The sequence below is a fragment of the Spermophilus citellus genome, assembly GCF_964194105.1.
Source record: "Spermophilus citellus genome assembly, chromosome: 6".
NCBI classification, from domain to species: Eukaryota; Metazoa; Chordata; class Mammalia; order Rodentia; family Sciuridae; genus Spermophilus; species Spermophilus citellus.
Window position 1 is genome coordinate 39,548,891 of NC_138187.1, and position 21,621 is coordinate 39,570,511.

The 21,621-nt window shown below is 51.5% G+C and overlaps 1 protein-coding gene across 2 annotated transcripts in view; it reads left to right on the plus strand.

Moving 5' to 3' along the window:
* The window catches only part of MAD1L1 (mitotic arrest deficient 1 like 1), a 356,498-nt gene extending 350,979 nt beyond the window's left edge, over nucleotides 1-5,519 (plus strand). For both annotated transcript variants that reach the window (XM_081297224.1, XM_081297225.1), the window contains exon 18: nucleotides 4,947-5,519. In XM_081297224.1, coding sequence (XP_081153350.1) covers nucleotides 4,947-5,105 — 159 coding nt within the window. In that variant the 3' untranslated portion in view covers nucleotides 5,106-5,519. The remainder of the gene's footprint in view (nucleotides 1-4,946) is intronic.
* The last annotated feature ends 16,102 nt before the right edge of the window (nucleotides 5,520-21,621 follow it).

Consider the following 21,621-nt stretch of genomic DNA (forward strand, 5'->3'; position numbering starts at 1 on the left):
TGCTTGCTTCTGTGTATGTGTGTGTGTATTTATGTGCATCTGTGTGTGCATGTATATATTTGTATATTTTTATGTATGTGTGTATTCACTTATGCTTGCATGTATATGTGTATGTGTGTATGTTTATGCAAGAGTGTGTATATGTGTGAGTGTGTGCAGAAGTGTATGTGCGCATGCATACACCATCTTTGCCAGTTTGGACACTGGATTAGTGAGGGAAGATGTATTTCCTCTCTTGTTTTCTGGAAGAGATTATGGAAATGATATTTATTCTTAGCTAAATGTTCAAATAAAAATCTCTGGTGAAGCCATCTGGGACTGGAGAGGGCTTTTCAGGAGCTTTGTAATTACAAATGAATTTTTTTAGTGGGTATAGAACTGATCAGGTCATCTCTCTCACCCTGGCTCAGTTTGGGTAGTTTATGGTCTTTCAGGGAATCAGTTCACTCCTCCAACTTGTCAAATCCATGAACCTGCAGGTTTTTGGTTTTCCTCAGACAGCCTCAGGTCCACTGTGGGCTTCCAGAGCCGGTCATCCCTCTGCACCGCTCTTGCAAGAGCTTGACCCATCTTATTGCTCCTTCCAAGGCCCAGCTCCTGGTTGCAGTCCTTCCTGCTCCTCGTGCAGGCGTGGGTTTGTTTTGCTTCCCCCCAAGACCCCCGCCCCACCCTCCCCTGTTGCTCTCAGCAGGGCCTCTGCTTGCTGATTCAAGGTGTTTCCTGTGAGCATTTTGGTCTCCGGTCTCCCCGAGCGCTGCCTGGGGTGCATCCCACTAGCATTCGCTGCATTACCTTTTAATTTTCATTCAATTATGTGTATGTTTTATTTCCTCTGAGACTTCTGCTTTGGTCTTTGGGCTCTGGAAGTGGGTTCTTTAATCTTCCCGTGTTTAAGGATTTCCTGTTGTCTCTCTTACTGACTCTGGTTCCTGCACCCTTCTGTGTGCCCTTGTTGAGCACATCTGTACTTCCTGACACAAGGTGCCCCAGCTGAGCTGGGACCCACTGCTCTTCACTGGAGTCAGCCACCTCAAGACGCCATGGGGACATTCTGCTGACCTAACCACTGTCCCACTGTCACCTAAAATAACCCCCCCACCACCACCTTGAAGTGGTAGGATTTACTTTCCCTGAGTGTTTTAGGATGTGAGTGTGTTGGTTCAGCTTTGCTTGTTTGAGTCAGGATTTGGGGCCCACGCGGGGCAGAGGGTTTAATCTCTAGCCTCCCCCTCCATGGGGTTTCTTCATTTATGGAACTTCCGCTCTTGCCTCTGCAGAAGGTGCCCTTGCCCTCAATGGGAACTTGGCACTGCACTCGCCTCTGCCCACCCCACTGCAGTCAGCAGAGGCGGAAGACACAGGGATGTCTCGCCTCTGCTCTCCGAGGGTCTCCATCAGCCCCAGCCATTTTCCTTCAGGGTGCCCCTTTGCCGAAGGAGCACTGTGAAGCACCTGTTGTGTACACCAGTGGGGACACCATCAAGCCTGGGGTGGCGAGGCTAGAAGTAACGAGCCCCTGTATCATGGGCACACATTTCTCACTAGAGTGCGGAACCCCTCGCCCCCGGCCTCAGCCCTCCTGCACCTGCATCTGCGCCGCGGCGGCCAGAGCATGGCCTCCCAGGCCTGGGCCGGAGGTCTCCGGCAGACCCGCTCCAAGGCCAGGCAGGTCTGTCTTCTGCTGGGCAGTGAGGCGTCTTGGTCAAGGCCGGTTGCTCAGGCCTCCCCCAGGCGCCCGCTGCCACAGGGCTGCCTGTTCTTCCCAGCACTGAGGGAGAGGGGAGAGAAGCCAGAGGCAGCACATAGACAGCCCATAAATATTTCTAGACACAGCCAACACGTCTTACTGGGCAATTTGCTTTTTAAAAAATTGCGCTCTAATTTTAAGTGAACAGCCCCTAATTATGGTGATTTACAAGGCACCTGGGGACCGGGTGGTATTTGAACATGGCAGAGGCTGAGCAGAGATTGATCGGCAGGGCATAATTCAATCTGCACATTCTGATAAGACGTGGTGGCTGCCCAGGCTCATCTGAGTGAGGAGGTGGCCCCCTGCCAGTGTGGGGCAGGACAGGGGTACGGGGAGGGGGAAGCAATGCTGAGAGTCCGGGGGCCAGCCATGGGTGCGGCCCCTTGGGGACTGCAGGATGGCCGCGGCTTGTTGGGGGCTGGTGTTTTACACGCGTGGAACTGCCTTTATTTGGGATGTTTGCTGAGGATGGCACGGGTTGCTCCTGCCCTCTGCACTGACTTGGAGGACAGGGCAGTCTGAGGTGGCCTCCTTCTCCCAAGAATGCTTGAAAGGAGCAGCCAGGCCCCGTGCCCAGCCCACAGGAGGCTGTGCCATGAGCCGGTGGAGCTGGGGGCACCTGATGGGCTTCTAGCTCTTTCCCGATCCTCAGAGCTGGAGTTGTGACAGCTATCTCAAATGCAGAATGACCAGGACCTGGGGAGGGACTGGGGAAGGCATGGCACCCGGAGGACATTGATTGCCACACCTGGGTACTGGGTAGGGGAACTTGAGATCCTTTCCAACCTGCTCCCGCCTGCACCCAGCCCTGCAGCTCCCCACGCCCCCTGACAGCTGCCGGAGAGTCAGCCCCGCTGACATTTAGGGGAAAACATTCAGCATCAAGAGCAGAAGGCAGAAATGAAAGGATTTTCTTGGTAAAAGGTCAGAGTGGTTTCTCTTATTTTTGTTTAAAAATGGTTTGTGTTGAACTATGACAAGGCTAAATGTATTAACAGGGCCCCGGAACAGGAGGAGGGCTGGGGTCGGCCCAGGTAAGAAATCAGGAAAGTGCAGGTAACGAGCTAGACGGGCAGCTGAGGGCCGGCAGGATGCGGGGGTCCAGGCTGACTGAGAGCTGGGCACAGGTCACACAGGGGTCGGGAGCAAAGCCAGACCGCCCAGTCATATCTAGGTGACCGTGGAGGAGGGCACTGCCCACAGCCCCCAGGTCCCCTCACCCAGGTGAGGAGTTAGTTGGTAGGTGGGCCCCACACTGGAGCACCCATGTGAGCTCCTCAAGGAGGCACTGCCAGGACCCACTGGGCAGCTGCCTCCCCAGGCAGCTCCCAGGGAAGGCACCGTAGGGGTGCTGGGCAGAAAGGAGCTTTTAAAAAGAAATGTGTCATGGAGACATCCGGGTACCACGCGCTTCACCCACTGCTGTGCACATTTGGATCTCTCCAGCATCTTCATGGTGCCCAGTGGTCACCAACCTATTCCCAGAGCATTTCCATCTCCCCACCAAGGAGCCAGGTGCCCAGCAGGCACCCCACCCACACCCGCCCCCACCCTGCACCTGCACCTTCCTCCTCGGGCCCAGGTGGGACACATACATGCTCAGGGCTGGCCTGGAGTGTTTCCAGACCCCTCCCGTGTGGCTCACGTCGTGCTCCGTTCCTTGCTGTGGCAGCACAGTGTTCCCTTGGTGGACACACCACTTTGTCAGCAATGGCCTCCACATTTTCACTGTTAAGAATAATCTTGCTGTGACAATGATGTGGCATCTCCATGTGGACACGTGTCCAGTTCCTTGGCTGCACACCTGGAGTAGAGTTGCTGGTCACATGGCCACTCCGAGGGATCCCCAGACCTCCGTGGTCACTGAGTCATTTATATTCCTCTAGCAGTGCAGAAAGTTCTGGTTTCTCCCCTTCCTCAGCGCACATTTGTCTTTTTTACTGTGGCGGCCCTAATGGGTGTGGAGTGGGGGCTCCCCATGGCTCTGACTTACGTGTCCCTCAGGATCGGTGCTTCGCATCTACTTATTGGTCATTTATGCATCTTCCTGGGGAAAATGTCCACTCACACCCTTCACCCAGTTCTTAATTGGGCCATTTGTCTTGGGCTGAGTGGTAAGAGCTCTGCACGACACAGATGGCCCTTACTCAGCCTGGTCGCTGTGGGCCTGGGCGTGTTGACAGGGAGTTCCCAGGACAGGGTCTAGTGAGGGCAGGGGTAGTAGGCACTGCCAGTCCCTCTCCAGAAGTGCCTGGGTGCATTGGAGCCCCTTGCCAGCTAGGGCCTCTGTCCACTCTACCCAGCCCAGGTGCCCCAGCTGGCCTACACCGCCACCCCAGCCTGTGTCCCAGGACAGTGCCAGGGCAGTGTGCCCAGACCTACCAAGTACTATGGGTAGAACCGAGCTCTCTGTGCCTCTGTCTCCCCCTTTGTTCCAGAGGGGTCCTGCCCTCGTCCCCACTGTAGCTCAGTATTTGGAATATCTATCGTCTCGAGTCTCCCCCAGATCACTGGTGACAGACCCTCATGGCCTTCCCCTGGTTAGAAGTGACATGTACATAAGGAAGTAGTAGAAAGGACCTGTCTGGGCTGCAGAGTCCCTGGAGCCAGGACCAGCTCCCATTGGGTCCTCCCGCTGCCTGGCACCCCTCCCCTCCCGGCCCCAGGCTCAAGTCTGGGAACCAGGCTGGGCAGGGAGCCACTCGCTCAAGGCCGCAGCACCCTGCAGTCTGGAAGATTATTAGGGCTTGCCCTGGGTCGAGAAACACAGGTCTTCAGGTCCCCAGCCCCAGCCACCCAGCCAGCCACAGGTGGGACTGGAGCCTAGTGGCTAGTGAAAAGGTAGCCCCCCAGGCACCCTGCTGCCTGTCCAGATGACAGACCCTGCCCTCCATGCCTGGAGGAGCCCAGGGGCCGGCCTTCCTGGTGTAAATCTCAGCCCTCTTTGCTGGTAACCTTGAACCAGGCCTCTCTGGGTGCACGACAGGCAGGAAGGTCCCTCTCTGGCCCAGCTGCACAGACTGAGGGAAGCTGCTGGGGACAGCAGTCTGTGGCCCACCTGCCTGACCCAACCTCCCCCCACCCCATGCCTGAAGGCTGTGTCCCCTCCCTGTCCACCCCTGTTGTTGGAGGGGATGGGGGGTAGGGCAGACTGCCTGCTGACCGTCACTGACTGTCCCATCTCTCCCGCCTGCAGGCCACGGGACCCTCGGGCTCCAAGATGCAGCTGCTGGAGACGGAGTTCTCGCGCTCTGTGCCGGAGCTCATCGAGCTGCACCTGCTCCGCCAGGACAGCATCCCGGCCTTCCTCAGCTCCCTCACCCTCGACCTCTTCAGCCGCCAGACCGCAGCCTAGCTCGCCGCCTGACCACAGCCAGTGCTGGCCGGCATGGCGCCCCGAGCCCCGGGCCAGACCGTGGTGTCCGGCGTGCCCGGGCCTCCAGCTCTGCCTCACACCCCTGACAGCAGTGGTGAAGTAACCAGGAAGGTGCTGGCCCTGCCCTGCCTCCTCTGTCACAGCACCTGCCCGGAGAGGACAGTGTCTACCCAGGTCCCCGTCTCCCTCCTGCCACTGCACCCTGCTCTAGAGTCAGGCCTGAGGGAGCTGCTCGGTGGCACCTCCGTACCCTCTCCTCAGATGTCCTCACACCAGCCACCTGACCCCGATGCTGTGCTGTTCAGAGTCCTGTCTTTCCTGGAGCCTGGCCATTGGCCTGAGGCAAGGAGCCTAATTTGTCACCTTGTGAAATAAAATTTCCTCCATCTTCCCAACACCTGGCTCTGCGTCTGAGGCCCACACTTCCTGGCTCCGCGCTGCGAGGTCCATGGCCACTGCCGTGTTCCCCAACAGCAGAGATGGTCTCCACTTAGGTCCAGGCCCAGCAGGCGTCGGGCAGTGTGCTCTGGAGGAGGGCTTTTGGCAGCCACACCTGCTGTTCACGCAGCTGTGGCCTGTCTCTCTGGAGTCTGGGGTCACAAGCATTAGTGGGATGTGCGCCTGGCTGTGAGGGGGGAGGGTGTGTTTGAGGTGGCCGAGAGTGAGGCCCTGGAGCCAGGCACCCCCAGGCCTGGTTTCAGCTCCGTTACCTATGGCTTTGTGACCTTATCCAAGTGTCTCACCCTCTCTAAGTCTCCCTCCTTACCTGTAAGCCACGACAGTCCCTCACCAGGAGGTTAGAGGTGTGCCCCTGCACACAGCGAGCACTCAGGGTTGGCAGGAGCCGAGTGGCCAAGGCTCGCCCTGCCCCCACCCTCCTCCCTCTCCTGCTGAGCGCTGGTGACCACTCCCTCCCGTAGGCTCTGGCCAGCCCTGTCCCTTTGGCTGGCAGGCATCTGTCCTTTCAGCTCCAAGCTTCCTCCTGTCCATGGGCCTGGCAGCAGATCCTGTGTGGCCAGGGTTCTGGGACACAGGGATTGGGGGATCCTTCCCTTATGGACCAGCCTGTCACATGGGAGCCAGACCAGGCTTGGGTAGGCCAGCAGCACCCACACCAGCCAAACAGGAGCTTGGGGACTGTGAGGGAGTCCCCTATTGTGCCACCACAGTGCGGTCTATGGACAGATGGTGGCAGTGAGGGCAACAGTGGCAACAGCCTTCAGCCCTGAGCCACGCCTACCCAGGGCCACCAGCTACCATGCTCAGGGCCAGGATTTGTAAAAGAAAACCCCTTGCTGGGGCCTCTCAGGCTGGCCCCAGTGGAGTCACTCACTGTCTCATTTAGACAGTAATTGAGCACCTCCTGTATGCTCTGCTTTGTTTCAGGTTCCGAAGATGCTGAGGAACAGGGTGTTCTGCATCCCTCCCTGGGTGAGCCATGGGCCCCAGCTCTGTGCTGCCTGCTGGCCTTCCACTCAGGAGCCCCAGAGCCACCATGGGGTAGTAGGGGGGCTTCCATAGTGTCCTTGGGCCCCATGTCCTGTGGAGACATGGGGCAGAGGGCCAGGCCAGGAGCAGGCCCAGCTCTCCCACCTCCAGGCCTGGACCTGTGACCTATGAGTGAATCAGCTGAGCCCGGGAGCCACCAGCAGTGCCAAAACGCTCAGAGCAGAACCTGACACAAATCCTTGGCCCAGGAGCTGTTGCAGGGTGTGGGTGTGCGTGCGTGTGTGTGTATGCGCATGCGCATGCACGTTTTTCACGTGTGCACGTGTATGTATGCAAGCATGTCTCGTTCCAGGGAACAAATCGGTCAGGACCTCCAAGCTGATGTTCTTGGAGACAAGGCCAGAGCTGCATCCCAACCAACCAGGGCAAGAATGGAATTTGCTGAATCTGGGGTAGAAGCTGAGGACCCACAGCCCCATCAGGACTCATCACTAGATACGCAGCCTCTGGAACCCACAGGCACATAGCCATGGGACTCCACCAACTGTTCCCAAGCCACTGTCACTTCAAGAGTCAGGGTCCCTGCCCCAACCTTCCAGCTGGCTGGCCTGGGCCACCTGCCGTCACCTCCCACCTCAGCTTAGGTAGAATCAGTGGATCCTAGATAGCTAACAGGCCACAGGGCCCCTTCTCCAAGTGCGACCTCATGAGAGTCCCAGCCTGGGCCTCCTTCCTGCCTTAGTCTCCCCAACTTCCTCCCTCCCAGCCAGAGGTCTCCGGGTCCAGGGACTGGCCTGCCCTGCTCATCTCCCCCTTGAGGAGCTCCACCAGGCCCAACCCGCCCACCCCAGGCACTCTGCCAACAGCTGCTCGATCTCATGGTTTTCCTGGGCAGAGGCAGAAGGGGCAGAGCAGCCCAGCCCTGGGGCATGTCTGGGGAGGCCAGGAGAACCCATGTCCCTGGTCACGTGTCTCAGGCTGAAGGATCCATCTGCCACTGGAGTTTGTCCCACCTCTTCCTGCACCTGCCGGGTAGGGAGGAAGTGAAGTAAGAGTGGTGGGCACCTGCAGGCCTCGGTTCCTGCCCAGCCCCCGGCCGGCACCCAGGCCAGGGAAAGTTCTGGGTCTGGCAGATCTCTGGCTTCCTCCAGCTCCTTAGTAGGCGCCGACGCTAAATGGTTCTTAAGCTGCTAATGACTAATTTTAAGGGATTAGTGCCGCAGCGATAAACTGTAATTGCCAGGATGTAACAGGATTTGCTGAGTCCAGGGCTCCTCCGCTCCCCGGGCCAGGAGGACAGCGCCGCCTGCTGGGGCCTCCTGGGGACCCTGGCTGCCCACCCAGTGCGACCCTGCCAGCCTCCCGCTGTGCCCAACCCAGGACAGCCAAGCCAGGCACTACAGGCTAGTTACTCTGCTTAGCCCAGAGTGAGCAAGGAAGTGAATTGCTAGGTTTTTTCCAGCTTCTAGTACACTCCAGGACCTCAGCTGGGCTGCTCAAAAAAGGTGGGTGCACAGGTGCAGTCCCCAAATGTCACTGTCAGAACCTGCTTCAGTAGACCAGGTGTGTGGACCCCCATTCAGATTTGTGGAGCTCACCTGATTGAAGCTTCCCGATTCACAGAGCTCCTTCCCATGGCTGAGTTACCCCCACCCCATCACACTGCAAGTCAGGTCACATCAGGGCTCAAGGACAAGGGTGGAAAGGCAGGGACCCCCACGGTCAAGGCTGGACTCCAACCCAGCAATCCTAGCTGCAGATTTAGCTGATCCCCAGCTCCCGAGTCACCCTTGACCCATTTCCCCTTAAGGACCAGGGGCTTGGTAGGGCTGTGCCCCCAGGAGTGTGTGTTCACATGTATGTACACACAAGTGTGCACATGTTGCCATGCCTGTGTACATGTGACCAGTATATGCATGCACATACGCAGGAGTGTGTATGCATGTGCAAGCAAGAATGTACGTGTGTGACTGTGCTTGCCCAGGAACATGCATGTGTGATTGAGTGTGCCTTGTGATCATGTGGGTGCACGAGTGTTCACGCCTGCACATATGCACCTTGGTACATGTTTGTGTGCACGTGTGTGTGTGTGTTGTGAGCATGAATGTGACCTGCACATGTGGGCTCATGCATGCTTGCACCATCGGGATGCACTGCTTAAATTTCTGCTTCAGGTCCAGAGAGGGAGATGGCCTCACCAAACTCACACAGCAAAAGCCAGCGATGATGGACGCCCAGTGCAGTCACCAGCAAGCCCAGCCTCCCATCTGTTGTAGTTTATATTTCTTTTCTCTCTTCTCTTTACATAATTGTTGTGCATTTTAACATTAAAACAGAATAAACTCCCAACAGTACAGGAGAAATGTAGAGTTAAAAGAAAAGCCCCCTCCCTCCTCTGGCCCTATCCCAGATCTCTGCCTTATGGGTGGATTTGCACATGGAACATATGGACGTGTGAAGATCTGGATGTGTTTCTTCTGATTGTGTTTGTAGTTTTTAAAATAACTGTGTTAAGTTCTGCTGCTTGCTTTTCCTCAGTTAACAATATGTCTTGGAAATTTGCCATGAAAGCATCACCCATCTATGGCATTGGGTTTTCTCGTTGCGTCCCAAACCCTGAAGTCTCATTGAGAACCACGTCTCACACCAGAATCTGTTCAAGCAAAACTTCCAGCTCCTTCCAGTGAGTCCATAGTTCTGAACCATTTATGTGACTGTATTTTAAAGCAAGCAAATGAAAGCTAATTTCCAGGATCAAATAAGCAAACGTCTTGCTCGAGAACCTTCTCCTTATGGACCTGACCCCACTCACTGCCCTGCACTGTGCACTGGGGCCTTTCCAAGGGGGCAGACAGTGGTCTCGCTGGTTGGTTTTTAGCGGTGGCTGTTTCTGAGGACCGGACTCCTCCACGGGCCATGAGCGCACCCACGCCATCCCTGCCTGGGTCTTATCTGCCCTCTCTTGTTGGAGGCCCTTCAAACACATCCTCACCAGACTAGTCCTCAGTGATGGGCTCCACCATATCCCCCAAGTTCATGGGTTGAAGTCCCCCACACCTCAGATGTGACTGTATTTGGAGACAGGCCTTTAAGGAGATAATTAGGGCAATTGAGGTCACCAGGGTGCCCTAGTCTAATCGGACTGGGGTCCTTATACAAGGAGATGAGGACATAGATGCACAGAAGGATGACCACATGAGGTCACAGGGAGATGAGGCCATCTGTGTGTCAAGAAGAGAGACCTCAGGAGGAGCCAGCCCTGCCCACGCCCTGGCCTCAGACCTGCAGCCTCCAGGACTTTGAGAATCTTGTGTGAGACGTGCCATTGAGGGTCCCGAATGGTGGCCAGGCAGACTGACCTTCGCAACGTAGTCCTGCCTCCCACCCCAGTGGGCCCAGTTCTTCCTTATACCTGTTGTTTCATTCGATGCATAATTAGACGTATGTCGCCTGTGTACATTCAGTAATGTATTTTAATCAGTTGAGTGTCTTCTCACCCCTGGAAATACATGAGAACCACATATGAAATTTGCAATTTTTTTTTAGTAGCCACATTAAAAAGTAAGTCAGAGAAATTAATTTTAATGAATAAATTTTATATAACCCAATATGTCCAAAATTGTATTTCAACATGTGATCAATATAAAGTATTAGTAAGACACTTACAATCTTTTTTTCATTGAGTCTCAGAAATTGGTCTGTTTTCTGCCCACCTCAGGGTGGACTGGCCACATTCAAGTGCCCTATGGCTCTGGAGTGTCCACCCCTGAAGGCAGGAGGGGCTGTGTCTGCCTCATAGGCCCCAGTGCCAGCAGTCCTGGCATGTCCCAGCCGTCCAAACGTCATCGGGTGAATCTGTGCTTTGTGTTCACATTAAACTACTATTTAACTAAAGAGGAAACGGAACTCGGAGGTATCTGTCCCTGCCAGTCGCTTTTGTGTCAGTGACAAAGTCAAGCCTCGCTCCCTCCTGGGGTGAGGACCACCGTGGACAGGCACCAGGGCCTAGGAAGCAGAATGAGGTGCTTGAGCCCCCTCTGCTTCCTCAGGGTCCATCGACCAAGGGCACCTTGGCCTGAACATCAGGAGCCTCAGCACAGTGCCAGCGGGTGGTGGGCAAGTCTCCTTCTGGGCCTCAGTCTCCACATCTGGGAAGTGGACTGATGGCAGGAGCTGCAGGGATGTGCAAGGCACCCCAGCCTGCAGCCTCTGCAGAGTAGCTCAGTCAGTGCCAGCAGCAGCACCCCCAGACCTTTTGGCTTTTCTTCTTCAACTTAAAATGGAAATTAAATGTTGTACCAGGTTTACAAGCTGTTAACGGAATTCACTAATCAAACCCCAACACCAAGTCCTTGAAATGAGAATTAAAAAAGGTCTAATTTGCATATTCATGTTTTTAATAAGGTTCAGAAGGTATATTTGCAGTTGATGAAAAGGATTAATTAAATATCATTTGCATTGGAGGAGCATCTTAACCCTTTCTGGGATGGCCAGAGACCTAGTGGCTCAAGTGTGGCCCAGGACAGGCACTGGACACGCCCCTCTGGCCGCCCCTCCCCGGTGTTTCTGTGGCCCTGGATGGGAGTGGAGGAGGCCCCCTTGCTGAGCCCGGGTCTCCCCAGCCCCGCAGCCAAGCTCCTGAAGCCAAGAACCTTCACGTTGGCTCTGCAGCAGCCCAGCCAGGAGGCAGTCCCGAAATGTTTACTTCAAGAACAAACATACCCTGGGACATCTTTGCTTCATATATTGACACCTGTCCTTGTAAGATTTTAGAAAATGTAGGAAAGTCTCAAGAAGAAAGGATCACCTTTGACCCCACACTCAGAGATCCCCTCTGCCCACTTCGGATGTCAAGTCTTCTGGAACTTTCTGCGTGTGCACACACTTTACCTTGTGTATGTTTGTGTATGCACACTCATGTGACTCCGTCGTGTGTGTGTGTGTGTGTGTGTGTGTGTGTGTGTGTGCATGTACCCGCCACAGCTGGCAGCTCTCCCATGGGTCTTGGGCAGGGTCCTCACTGCGGTCCTGGGCACTGTGCTGTCAGAATTCCCTCCTCCTACCCCTCCTCCTACACCAGAGGGCAACCCCACTGCTGCTCAGAGCCCCAGCATGTTGCAGCCCTGGCCACCAGTTACGACATGCGTACATGGAGTCGAATATAAAACGTGTCCGTGGTTACAGAAGCAGTATACACATGTGTTGTTATACATACGACATATATACTATTTTTTAAGATTTATGGGAGGCCCAGTATGGAGTCACTCATGCCAGATGCCAAATAATGAGACTAAACTTCAAGCTGGGCCAGTTTCCCAAAACACAGCAGATTCACAGGGACCAGTCCTGTGGGGCCTGGTCAACCTGAGCCTCAGGGTGCGGACGTGCCTCTGCCTCAGCCCTAAAGGGAAGGAACCTGGGGAGTCCTTTTGTTCCTCGTTTCTGGGTCCTCTCTGCCCTCCAGGCCCACCCCTGCTGCAGAGGAGAGGGACCTACAGCCTCATGAGTCTCTCAAGAAGGACCAAGTATTAAATTGTGTCAGTTGACACAATTTAAGTTTTGACAGCACACGTCTTATTCATAGATACAGAGAAATATGTACAATCTATATGCACATTTAAGAGAAATGTGCAAAGGGGCACATATTCTATATGTAATAGATCAGTGTGCACATGTATTGATACGATAACCTGCGCACAAGTTGACGACGACACAAATGATTTCCAAGGCACCGGGTAAGGCTGCAGGTGCTGCTTTGAATTACTTCTGCTTTTACTCGAGATCGTAACTCGCTCTTTCCCCATCGTTCTCTCTCTTCACAAGTGCCACCTCAACGGCTGCAGGTGCTCCACCATAAGTCTCATCGATCCTTTCATTGGGAAATTACTGTTTCCCTTTTTATTGAGATTATTCTTCAGCAATTACTGGCGGAGCTGCCATGGGCCTGCAGGGCCTCCAGCCACCCTGCCATGCCAACCCTGCTCGGGAAATCGTGAGATGTGCTGAGCACCCAGCGCTGCAGCCAGGTTACCCAAGAACGCCCAAAGCTGCCTTCCTGTTGCAGATGGGAAACTGAGGCTTGTGGGGACCAGCCAGGTGGTCAGCAAGGTAGATAGACCATCTAAATGGCAAGAAATAGGGTTTGCAATTTAAAGGATTAACTGTTGGACGCTATTCTGTCTGCTTTCATATCTGTACACAACATGGGCTTAGTGACGTGCGAGTCAAGTTGTGGTCCAAGAGCAGCAGCTCCATGGAGGCTTGTGCCACCCACGCTGCCCCTCCCAGAGCCCGCCCCCATGGAGAGCTCCTGGTGACAGAGTGTCCCAGACAAGGAGCATGCGATGACCCCAGCAAGCATGAGGTTTGGGGTGGGCATCATGTGGTGTGCCAAGGGGACCACAAAGCCCACCAAAGGGCCACTGCCCAGGGCGTGACCATGTGAGCTCCCCATATAACAAAACATGAATTGGGCCAACTTCAACTGTGACAAACCACAGACCCATAATTATACTGAGGGGTCTGGTAAATGATCAAGCCCCAAATGTGACGTGCAGACGGGGAAGATGGGTCACCTGAGCGGTAGTGGATTTTCATGCTCCGTGTCACACTCACCTGGCTGGCGCATGGTGCCTCTAGGGAGCTGGGTCTGTGTGCAGTGTGGGGGGCACTGACCTCTGTGCACATCGGGAAAGATGGACAGCACTGGACCTGCCCAGCAGGTGGATGAGGAGCACCTCCTCTGCCCTAGGAACCATCTGCTGAGGCTGTGCCAACTCTGATGAACTGTTGGTCATTCTCGATGACTTCCCATCCCGTGCTCCATCCCAGTCAATACAGCAATTGTAAGCCGCAGAGCCCGGGCAGCAGATGAAGCCAAAGCCCAGCTGCGCTGCACTGGGGAGACACCAGGCCCTGAACCCGCGTGGCCAGGAGCTCACAGTCCTGAGCTCCCCACGGTGCTCCCCTGGGGCAGGCTACTGCACAGAGAGCCAGAGCCTGCCCGCAGCCTGCCAGGTAATCGCCTTCCCCTTCTGTTCCTGGGAGAGTATGGTCACCAAAGAAGGTAACTCAGGGTGGGACGAGGACAGCAGAGAACAGATGTGGGCACCAGCCTGCTGAAACTGGTCTCAGGGCGGGTGAGCCCCGGCCTTTTTTTCTTTTTTATTGAGGGACAATTTACAGGCAGCACGACTCACCCTTTGTAGCACACAGTCCTGTTCATTTTGCCAAATCCTACAGTCATGTGCCCACTGTGACACTGTCCCCGAGACCCACACTGTTTTTAAGACCTTTTGATCATTTGTGTGCTGAGTCAAAATTAGTCTATGACAAAATATCACAGACCAGGTGGCTTATGTGCTACAGAAATTTGTGGCTCACGGTTTTGGAGACTGGGCAGTCCTCTGGTATCTGGGGAGAAAGGGAGGGAGGGTCGAGAGAACCCCTTCCTCCTGCCAGGCTGCAGTCCCAACCCCTCAGTCACCAGGCTTGGGCCTGAGCTTAACCCTGAGGGCCTCCCCAGGGTGCCGTCTCCAGACTTGGACACCTTGCATAGGGGCTTCCCCGTGTGGGCTTGGGGTGGACACGGTTCAGCGTGCAGCATGTGGATTATTTGCAAAGGTGTTTGGAGTACTGAAAGCAACATAGATATATTTAGCTTATGATTTTAATTAAATAGGAGCATTTGATTAAAGTTTGTAAGCAACATCTAAATATCTGGGAAACTTTATTGGTGCGTTTCTTTAATTGGGATTCATTAATTGTTCCACTGTGTTTGAACAGTTGGGGGGGAACAGGCTTAATAGATTTGTAAGATTAGTGACTTGATCATTAGATGAATCGCAAAGAAGGGGGGTGATCCTGTCAGTACAGAAGAGCCCCTGAGGGATGCACGAACCCCAACAGATACAAGAGGCCAGGGTGTGTGTTGGGGACTGCGGGGCCTCCCCAGACAGGGTTCCTTCTACAGGGTGCTGGACCTGGAAGAGCATGTGTCCCTGGCTGCTCGGCTCTCAGCTACTGTGAGCACCATCTTCACCCCAACCAAAGCGTCTTCTAAGCAAGTCACTCGGAGAGGCTGTTCTCCTCAGGACTCCCACCGGCCACCAGCCCTGATCTTTTCATTCCACCCAGCAAGGGGCTCCCGAAGGCTCCCTTGCAGCTGAGCATGAGCAGCTGGAAGAAACCTCAGGTCACCAAGGAGAGGGGACAATGAGGAGGGACGCCGACGAGGACATCAGGAACTAGGAGCAAGAGTCGAACGGAAATGCTGAAATGCTACCAGCAGCAAGTAATGCAAGAGGAGCCACGGGCGTGGGGACACAGAAGACCCCACCACACACAGAGGGTGAGGAGGAGAGAACACGAGAGGACACCCAGAAGGACGGGGTACCCTGATCATGTCCCAAAGTTCAAGAAGGATGAGCACAGATAGAAGAGTTGTGGTTTTGGGGACACGTTGTAAGCAGAAGAATGTCCACGGCACCCACTCAGAGCACCCGAGGCAAAAAGGGACGGACCCTGCAGAGGACACGAGAGGCTGGTCTCAGACCTCGCTTTCTGAATGGGGTGCTGCCGGGTGGCCACAGAGCACAGCACCCCATTGACAGGGAAAGGCCATGAGCCAAGACACTGGATGCCCTGCACCAGAGCCAGCCAGAGGCTCCCCACGCCTGGGAAGTCACACTGGTGCCCAAAAGTGAGCTGTCTTCAGGATTCTCCTTAAGATACCATTCAGGAGACTGAAGCATGAGGTCAATGTGGGGGCTCCATGACCTACAGGTCCTGGCGGGCAGCACCAAGGTCATACTCAGCAGAACCGGGTCTAGATACTTCTGCAAGCGTGTTTAATAAGAGGATGCGTGACACATGGTCATTCTTTTGGTGGTGGGGTACCAGGCATTGAACTCAGGAACACTCAACCACTGAGCCCCATCCCCAGCCCTATTTTGTACTTTATTTAGAGACAGGGTCTCACTGAGTTGCTTAGCACCTCGCTTTTACTGAGGCTGGCTTTGAACTCGCAATCCTCCTGCCTCAGCCTCCTGAGCTGCTGGGATTACAGGTGTGTGCTGCAGTGCCTGGCCCATGTCCTTCCTGAAGGAGGAGGTGTGTGCGCCAGGCATGATCAATCGATCATGATGCTCAGGCTTAAGACACAGTGCACCCCTGCCAGGGTGTGTCATGGGCATGATGGCGGAGTGACCGCCACCTCACCTTCACCCCTGCCCAGGGCTGGAGTCCTTCCCAACAACCCTGCTCTTTCCCCACCCCAGAGCCAGCCATCATCCCCAGCTCTAGGCTGTGGTTCCTCTAATGTTTTCACATCTGCCACACGTAAAATGCTAAATGATGCCCATTTTACCAGCTTTTGAGTTTACTCTATGTGATCTCATGCAAGGTAACCTTTTCTCAGTCGATGTTCTATTTCTAAGGTTTATCCATATTGTTTGTGGATTGCAGTGCCACTGCTGTGTAAAATTCCATTGTATGAATATACCAAAAGTGTATTTATCTGTTCATCCATCAAATGGACATTTGGGCTGTTTCCAATTTTTTGCTACTAAAAACAGTGCACTCTGAATGTTCCAGTACCTCTCTCCTTGATCTCATGTATGAAACTTCTCTCAGATTTAACTGGGAGAAGAATTGCTGGGTTGTAGTGACTGGACAGGGGTCTGAGGAGGTCCCTCCAAGGGGGCTATGGGACCTCAACTTGGCCTGGAGTTGGGGGGGTCCTTAACACTGCTGAAAAGAATCTCAAGATGTGTTGAAAACAAGGTGCAAGCCAAAATTTATTTAAGGACAGCAAAGCAAAGCTATATACCCCCAAAGGCAGGGTGTGGGCAACCCTCGCCTTTCAAAGAAGGCAAGTGACCACCCAGGGTTGAGCTCTCTGACTCTATATAGGGTTTTCCTGGGAAGAGAAGCACAGGTCCCCAGGCCTTTGTGAAAATCAAATCCCTGTCAGTCGTTGGATATTTGGGGTTCAGAATGTTTCTTCATGTTTACCCAAACTAGCCACAAATCAGTTTGTGGGCATATTGTATAGGCCTTTGAATCTAGTGACATTTATATTGATGTTTTTGTTCTAGTTGGTCTGGTACAAAAATATACTAGAGGTTTTATTCATCTAACAAAATGATGGCATGGCGGGTCAAGCTCTGAGATCTGGGTCTCCCTCTGGTAGGGGTCTCTTTTTCTCTCCCCAGGAGCACACTTATCTCAATAACACCTGCCAATGTTCAGCTTTCTGAGATAAAGTCGAATTGTTTTCCAAAGTGCCCCAACCACTTCACATCTCCACCATGAAGGCACAAGAACTGGATACACATCATCAGCACCAACCATCAGGGCCCCCAAGTTTACCAGTCTGGTGGGTTCAAAATGGCAACTTGAATATGCTTTTCCCCAAATACCAAAGAAGCTGAATATCTTGTCACAGGTATATTTACCATTTATATTTCCTCTGTTTGTTCCTGTCTATCATCTGTTTGTTTTTCTACTGGTTTGTGGGGGTTCTTTATATACTGTGATACTAATCCTCTGCTGGTTTATGTGTGCAAAATCTCTTCCATTCCATGATGTGCTTTTTTACCCTCTTGATGTTATTTTATTTATTTATTTATTTTGGTGAACCAAGTTTTCAGTGTGAACACGGTGAAATTTATCAATCTTTTATTTTCCAGTTGGCAACCTGCGCCTTGTTTAAGCAGGCCTTCGCAGCACGGTGAGGACATAAAGATAATCTCCTACATGGTCGTCCTCAAGTGACTTTTATTTATGATGTGAGACAGAAATTCAATTTAATTTTTTCCACATGAATAAGGAATTGTCTCAGCAGCATCTATTAAGCAGTCTCCTCCCGCGTGGTCTTAGACTGCCATAAATCAGGCTTGCACGTGTGAGCAGGTCTGCGCCTGGCTTTCATTCTTTCTCCTTGGTCACTGTGTCTGTCCCAGTCTTGGTGCCAAACTATCTTAATTACCTAGCCCCAGCATAAAGGGATAGTGGTTACCGTGGGGTGGTGACCAGTGACTGGCCAGGGCCACGAGAGACAGCCAGTTCCTTGCGTGTTGCTGTTTATGAAGAAGGTACCTGTAACATCTGACTATTACAGATTATGGGTGAACTTTTTCATCAGGAAAACAAAGTCCCCATCTATTTCTATTTTCCTAAGAGTTCTATCATGTAAATTTTTACCAGAGTATAACAAATATGATTAAAGGTAAGCAACTCGGGAGGGTCCAGCTCAATGAATTTTCATTATCAGAACCTCTGAAACCACCTTGTGCCCCCTTCTGGACACTACAGGGTGGCCTCTCACACCAGGGAGTTTGGGTGTCTTGGACTTTATAGAAATGGAATTGTGTGTCTTCGTTGGTGGCTGGAGTGTGCTCAGCGTTCTGTTAGTGACATATTCTGCTAAGTGATTTCTGCTCACAGGCGTTACCACGTGGGAGTCCACTGTGTGAGTAGTTCACAGTTCATCCATTCTGCTGCTGATAGCCACTTGGGCCTTCCCATTCTTGGGCATGTCTTTCAGTGACTATATGTGAACATCTCTGTGGGGTGCACACCTAGAAGTAGAACTTCTGGGCCAGCGGGTGCCCGTGTCCTGGGCTGGGCAGCTCTCCAGAGAGGGCGAGCAGGCATCCCACCCGTCCACAGTGCTGGTACACTCTGGTGCTTCCACACCCCAAGAGTGCCTGGGCTCTTCCTTTCCATTTCAGCCTGCCTGGTGAACATGCAGTTGAATCATCTGGTTTTAATTTTGTTTTGCTGGTAAGTCAATTCCCTCTTTATATGTGTGCAGGTCCCCTGGATTCTCTCTATTCTGTCCATCTCCCCCGGGGTCAGCCAGGCTCTGACCAGCCCCAGCAAGTGGGCTCTGGAGTACCAGTTTCTCCAGAGCTCAGGCCTGGTTAAGAAGAACAGTAAGTATGTCTTATTTACCTGGCTAAGTAAGGCATACTTGCAAATGTCTCCGTTCCCCTCACCATGAGCATCCACCATGAAAACCTGTTCAAGCTTCTAGAGGTGAAACTCCCAAGGGCCCAGGACTGGCCCTCCTCAACCTGTCCCCCAGGCTTCCAGAAATTCATCAGGGCAGTGCGGGCATCCCAACCTGCCACAGGCCCCTGCAGAGGCTCCACTCCGCCAAGTTGTGATTTCTGTCCTGCTGTCTGTCCCTCCAGTTTGAGGCCTGTGTTTGCCTTGTGACCCCACTTTTCTATGGAGCTAGGAGGGCTGTTGAGTGCCATCTTCTCAAGTTGTTCCTTGTGGTCGGGGGGAGGGGTGATGTCCAAGCTCCTCACATACTGGACCAGCAACCACTTTAAATGTAGTTGTTTCCCATTTACCTCGTTAATGAGTAGAAGCTCTTTATATATTCTGCATGTAAATTCTTTGCCAGATACATGTATTACAAATAACTTTTCCCAGATTGGGAGCTTGTCTATTTGTTTTCTTAGGAATGTCTCGTTTTTTATGTTTTGTTTTTGTTTGTTTTTTGGAGGGGGCAGGTAACTGGGGATTAAGCTCAGGGGCACTCAACCACTGAGCCACATCCCCAGCCCTATTTTGTATTTTATTTAGAGACAGGGTCTCACTGAGTTGCTTAGGGCCTCACCATTGCTGAGGTTGGCTTTGAACTCACGATCCTCCTGCCTCAGCCTCCCAAGCTGCTGGTTACAGGCATGTGCCACCATGCCCAGCAGCAAAGTCTTTTGATGAACAATTATTTCTCATTTTAAGGAAGCCAAAGTCATCATTTCTTAATGGCTAGTGCTTTTTGCACATTGTTTAAAATATTTTTGTTTAGCCCAAACCCATGAGATAGTCTTTACATTTTATTCTAGAGGTTTTGTAGTTTTGTGTATGTTTACATACACAATTCAGCTCATATCAATTACATGTTGGTATGAGGTCAAAGTTGACTTTCCCCATCCAGATCCTCTGGGGCCACTGGCTGAACAAACTGTCTTTTTCTCTCTGGATCACATTGTGCCTTTGCCATAAACCAGGGTGCTATGCACACATTGGTCCATTTCTAGACTCTGTCAGTCCCAATTATCACTAATTACACACTCGCTTTATTACTATAGTTTAAGTCTTAAAATATGGTAATAAAATAAATTGTCCAAAAATCTCCTTAAAGATTATCTCTACTATTCTAGGCTCTCTAATTTTAAATCCTCATGGTAAAACTTGTGAAGATTTTTAACAAGTATTACATCGAATCTATCCATCAATTTGAGAGGAATTGACATCTAAACATTTAAGTATTCCAATCCATGAATATGGTATATTTCCCTTCCTCTTATGTTTCTCAGCAATACTTAATAGCTTTTAGTATGAAGATCTTTCAGATTTTTCCATTAGGTTTGTTCCTGGTTATTTGATTCTTTTTCTGTGGTATCATACAATTTTCTCAACTTTATTTTCAAATGTTTGCAACTATGTACTTATTCCAATAAGTATATATTTTGCAGTTAGTTTGTTGACTCTTTCAGGTTTATCATGCTCATAATCATGTTGCCAGCAAGTAAAAGCAATTTACTTCCCCAAATCTGATTTTTATTGATAGTTTTCTCCCTTGTCCTACCGCATTGACTGGAATCTACATCACCATGGTATTTAGAAGTGATGGTTGTGGGTGTTTTCATTTCATTTGGAAAAGGGACAAGCATTCAGTATGTCACTATTTATATGATGTTATCTCTAATTTATTTTGATACTCTTTATTGACTAAGAAATTTCTGTTACATTAGTCACTTTCAGGGAGTTCTAATTATGGACAGTTGTGGAGCTTTAACATATGCCTCTTCTTCATCTATTGAGGTCATCATATGATTTTTCTACTTTGCTCTGTGACAAGTGAATCACACTGATTGATTTTTTTTTTTAAATGTGGGGCCAACCTTTCATTCCTGGGATAAATTCCACTTGGTTGTGATGTACTCTTCTTTTTAGACATCATTTGATTTGAGGTTCTAGTCTTTGGAGGAGGATTTTCAGATCTCTGTTAATGAGGTGTACTGTTCTGAAGTTTTCTTGTAATGTCTTTATCTAGATTTGGTATCAGGTTGATGCTGGCTTCATAAAATGAATGTGAAGGATTCCCTCCTCTTCTACTTCTGAAAGAGTTTGTGTAAAATTGGTGTTATTTCTTCCCTTAAATGTGTGGTAGAATTTGCCAATGAGACCATCTGGCTCTGAAGTTTTATTTTCACAATGTTTTAAAGTGTGAGTTTAATGTTTTGATATATATATATATAGAGAGAGAACCACCAGTTTATGTTTATTTTTAATTTTTAGTGAGATTTTATAGTATGTATGTAGCTTTAAAGTAATATGTTCTAAGTGGCAGAATTTGTGAGCACAAAATTGTTTGCAATATTCTCATAGAAGTCTGTAGGGACTGTAGTGATGTTCCCTGCTTTAGTCAGGATATTGGTATTTCTCCTCTTCTCCTCTTCTTGACCCTCCTCCTCTTTTGTCTAGTTAAATATTTATTAATTTCATTGCTATATCCAAAGAACTGGGTTTCTGTTTCACTGATCTTTCTCTACTGTTTCTCTCTTTGAATTCACCATTTCTGCTCTTTTCTAACACTTTCCCTCCTGATGCTTTGGATTTAATTTGCTCTTATTTTTTCAGTCCCAATCGAGATTCAATCAGTAAACAGAATTTTCCACATCAAACTTATATTAAACTAGGCTAAGAGAATGGAGAAGAGCAGAAACAGAGTGAGAAGGGCTTGGACCTCTTGGGGAAGGTGAGGTGACGGCCACTGCATGGTGGAGGGGCCTCTGGATCCCCAGAGTGGGGCCTGGTCCACAGTCACTGGGGAAGCAGAGCAGCCCTCAGGGTGTATGCAGAAGCACAGTGGGAGGAAGGCTTACAGCTCATGGTGCCTGCTGTAGGAAGCCCAGGTGAATCGGGGATGAGGGAACATGGGGAAAGAGTCAGGCATAAGGGGACGGGGTGAATCCTCCAGCTCTGCTGGACCTGTGGATTGGCAGGGCTCAAACATGCATGA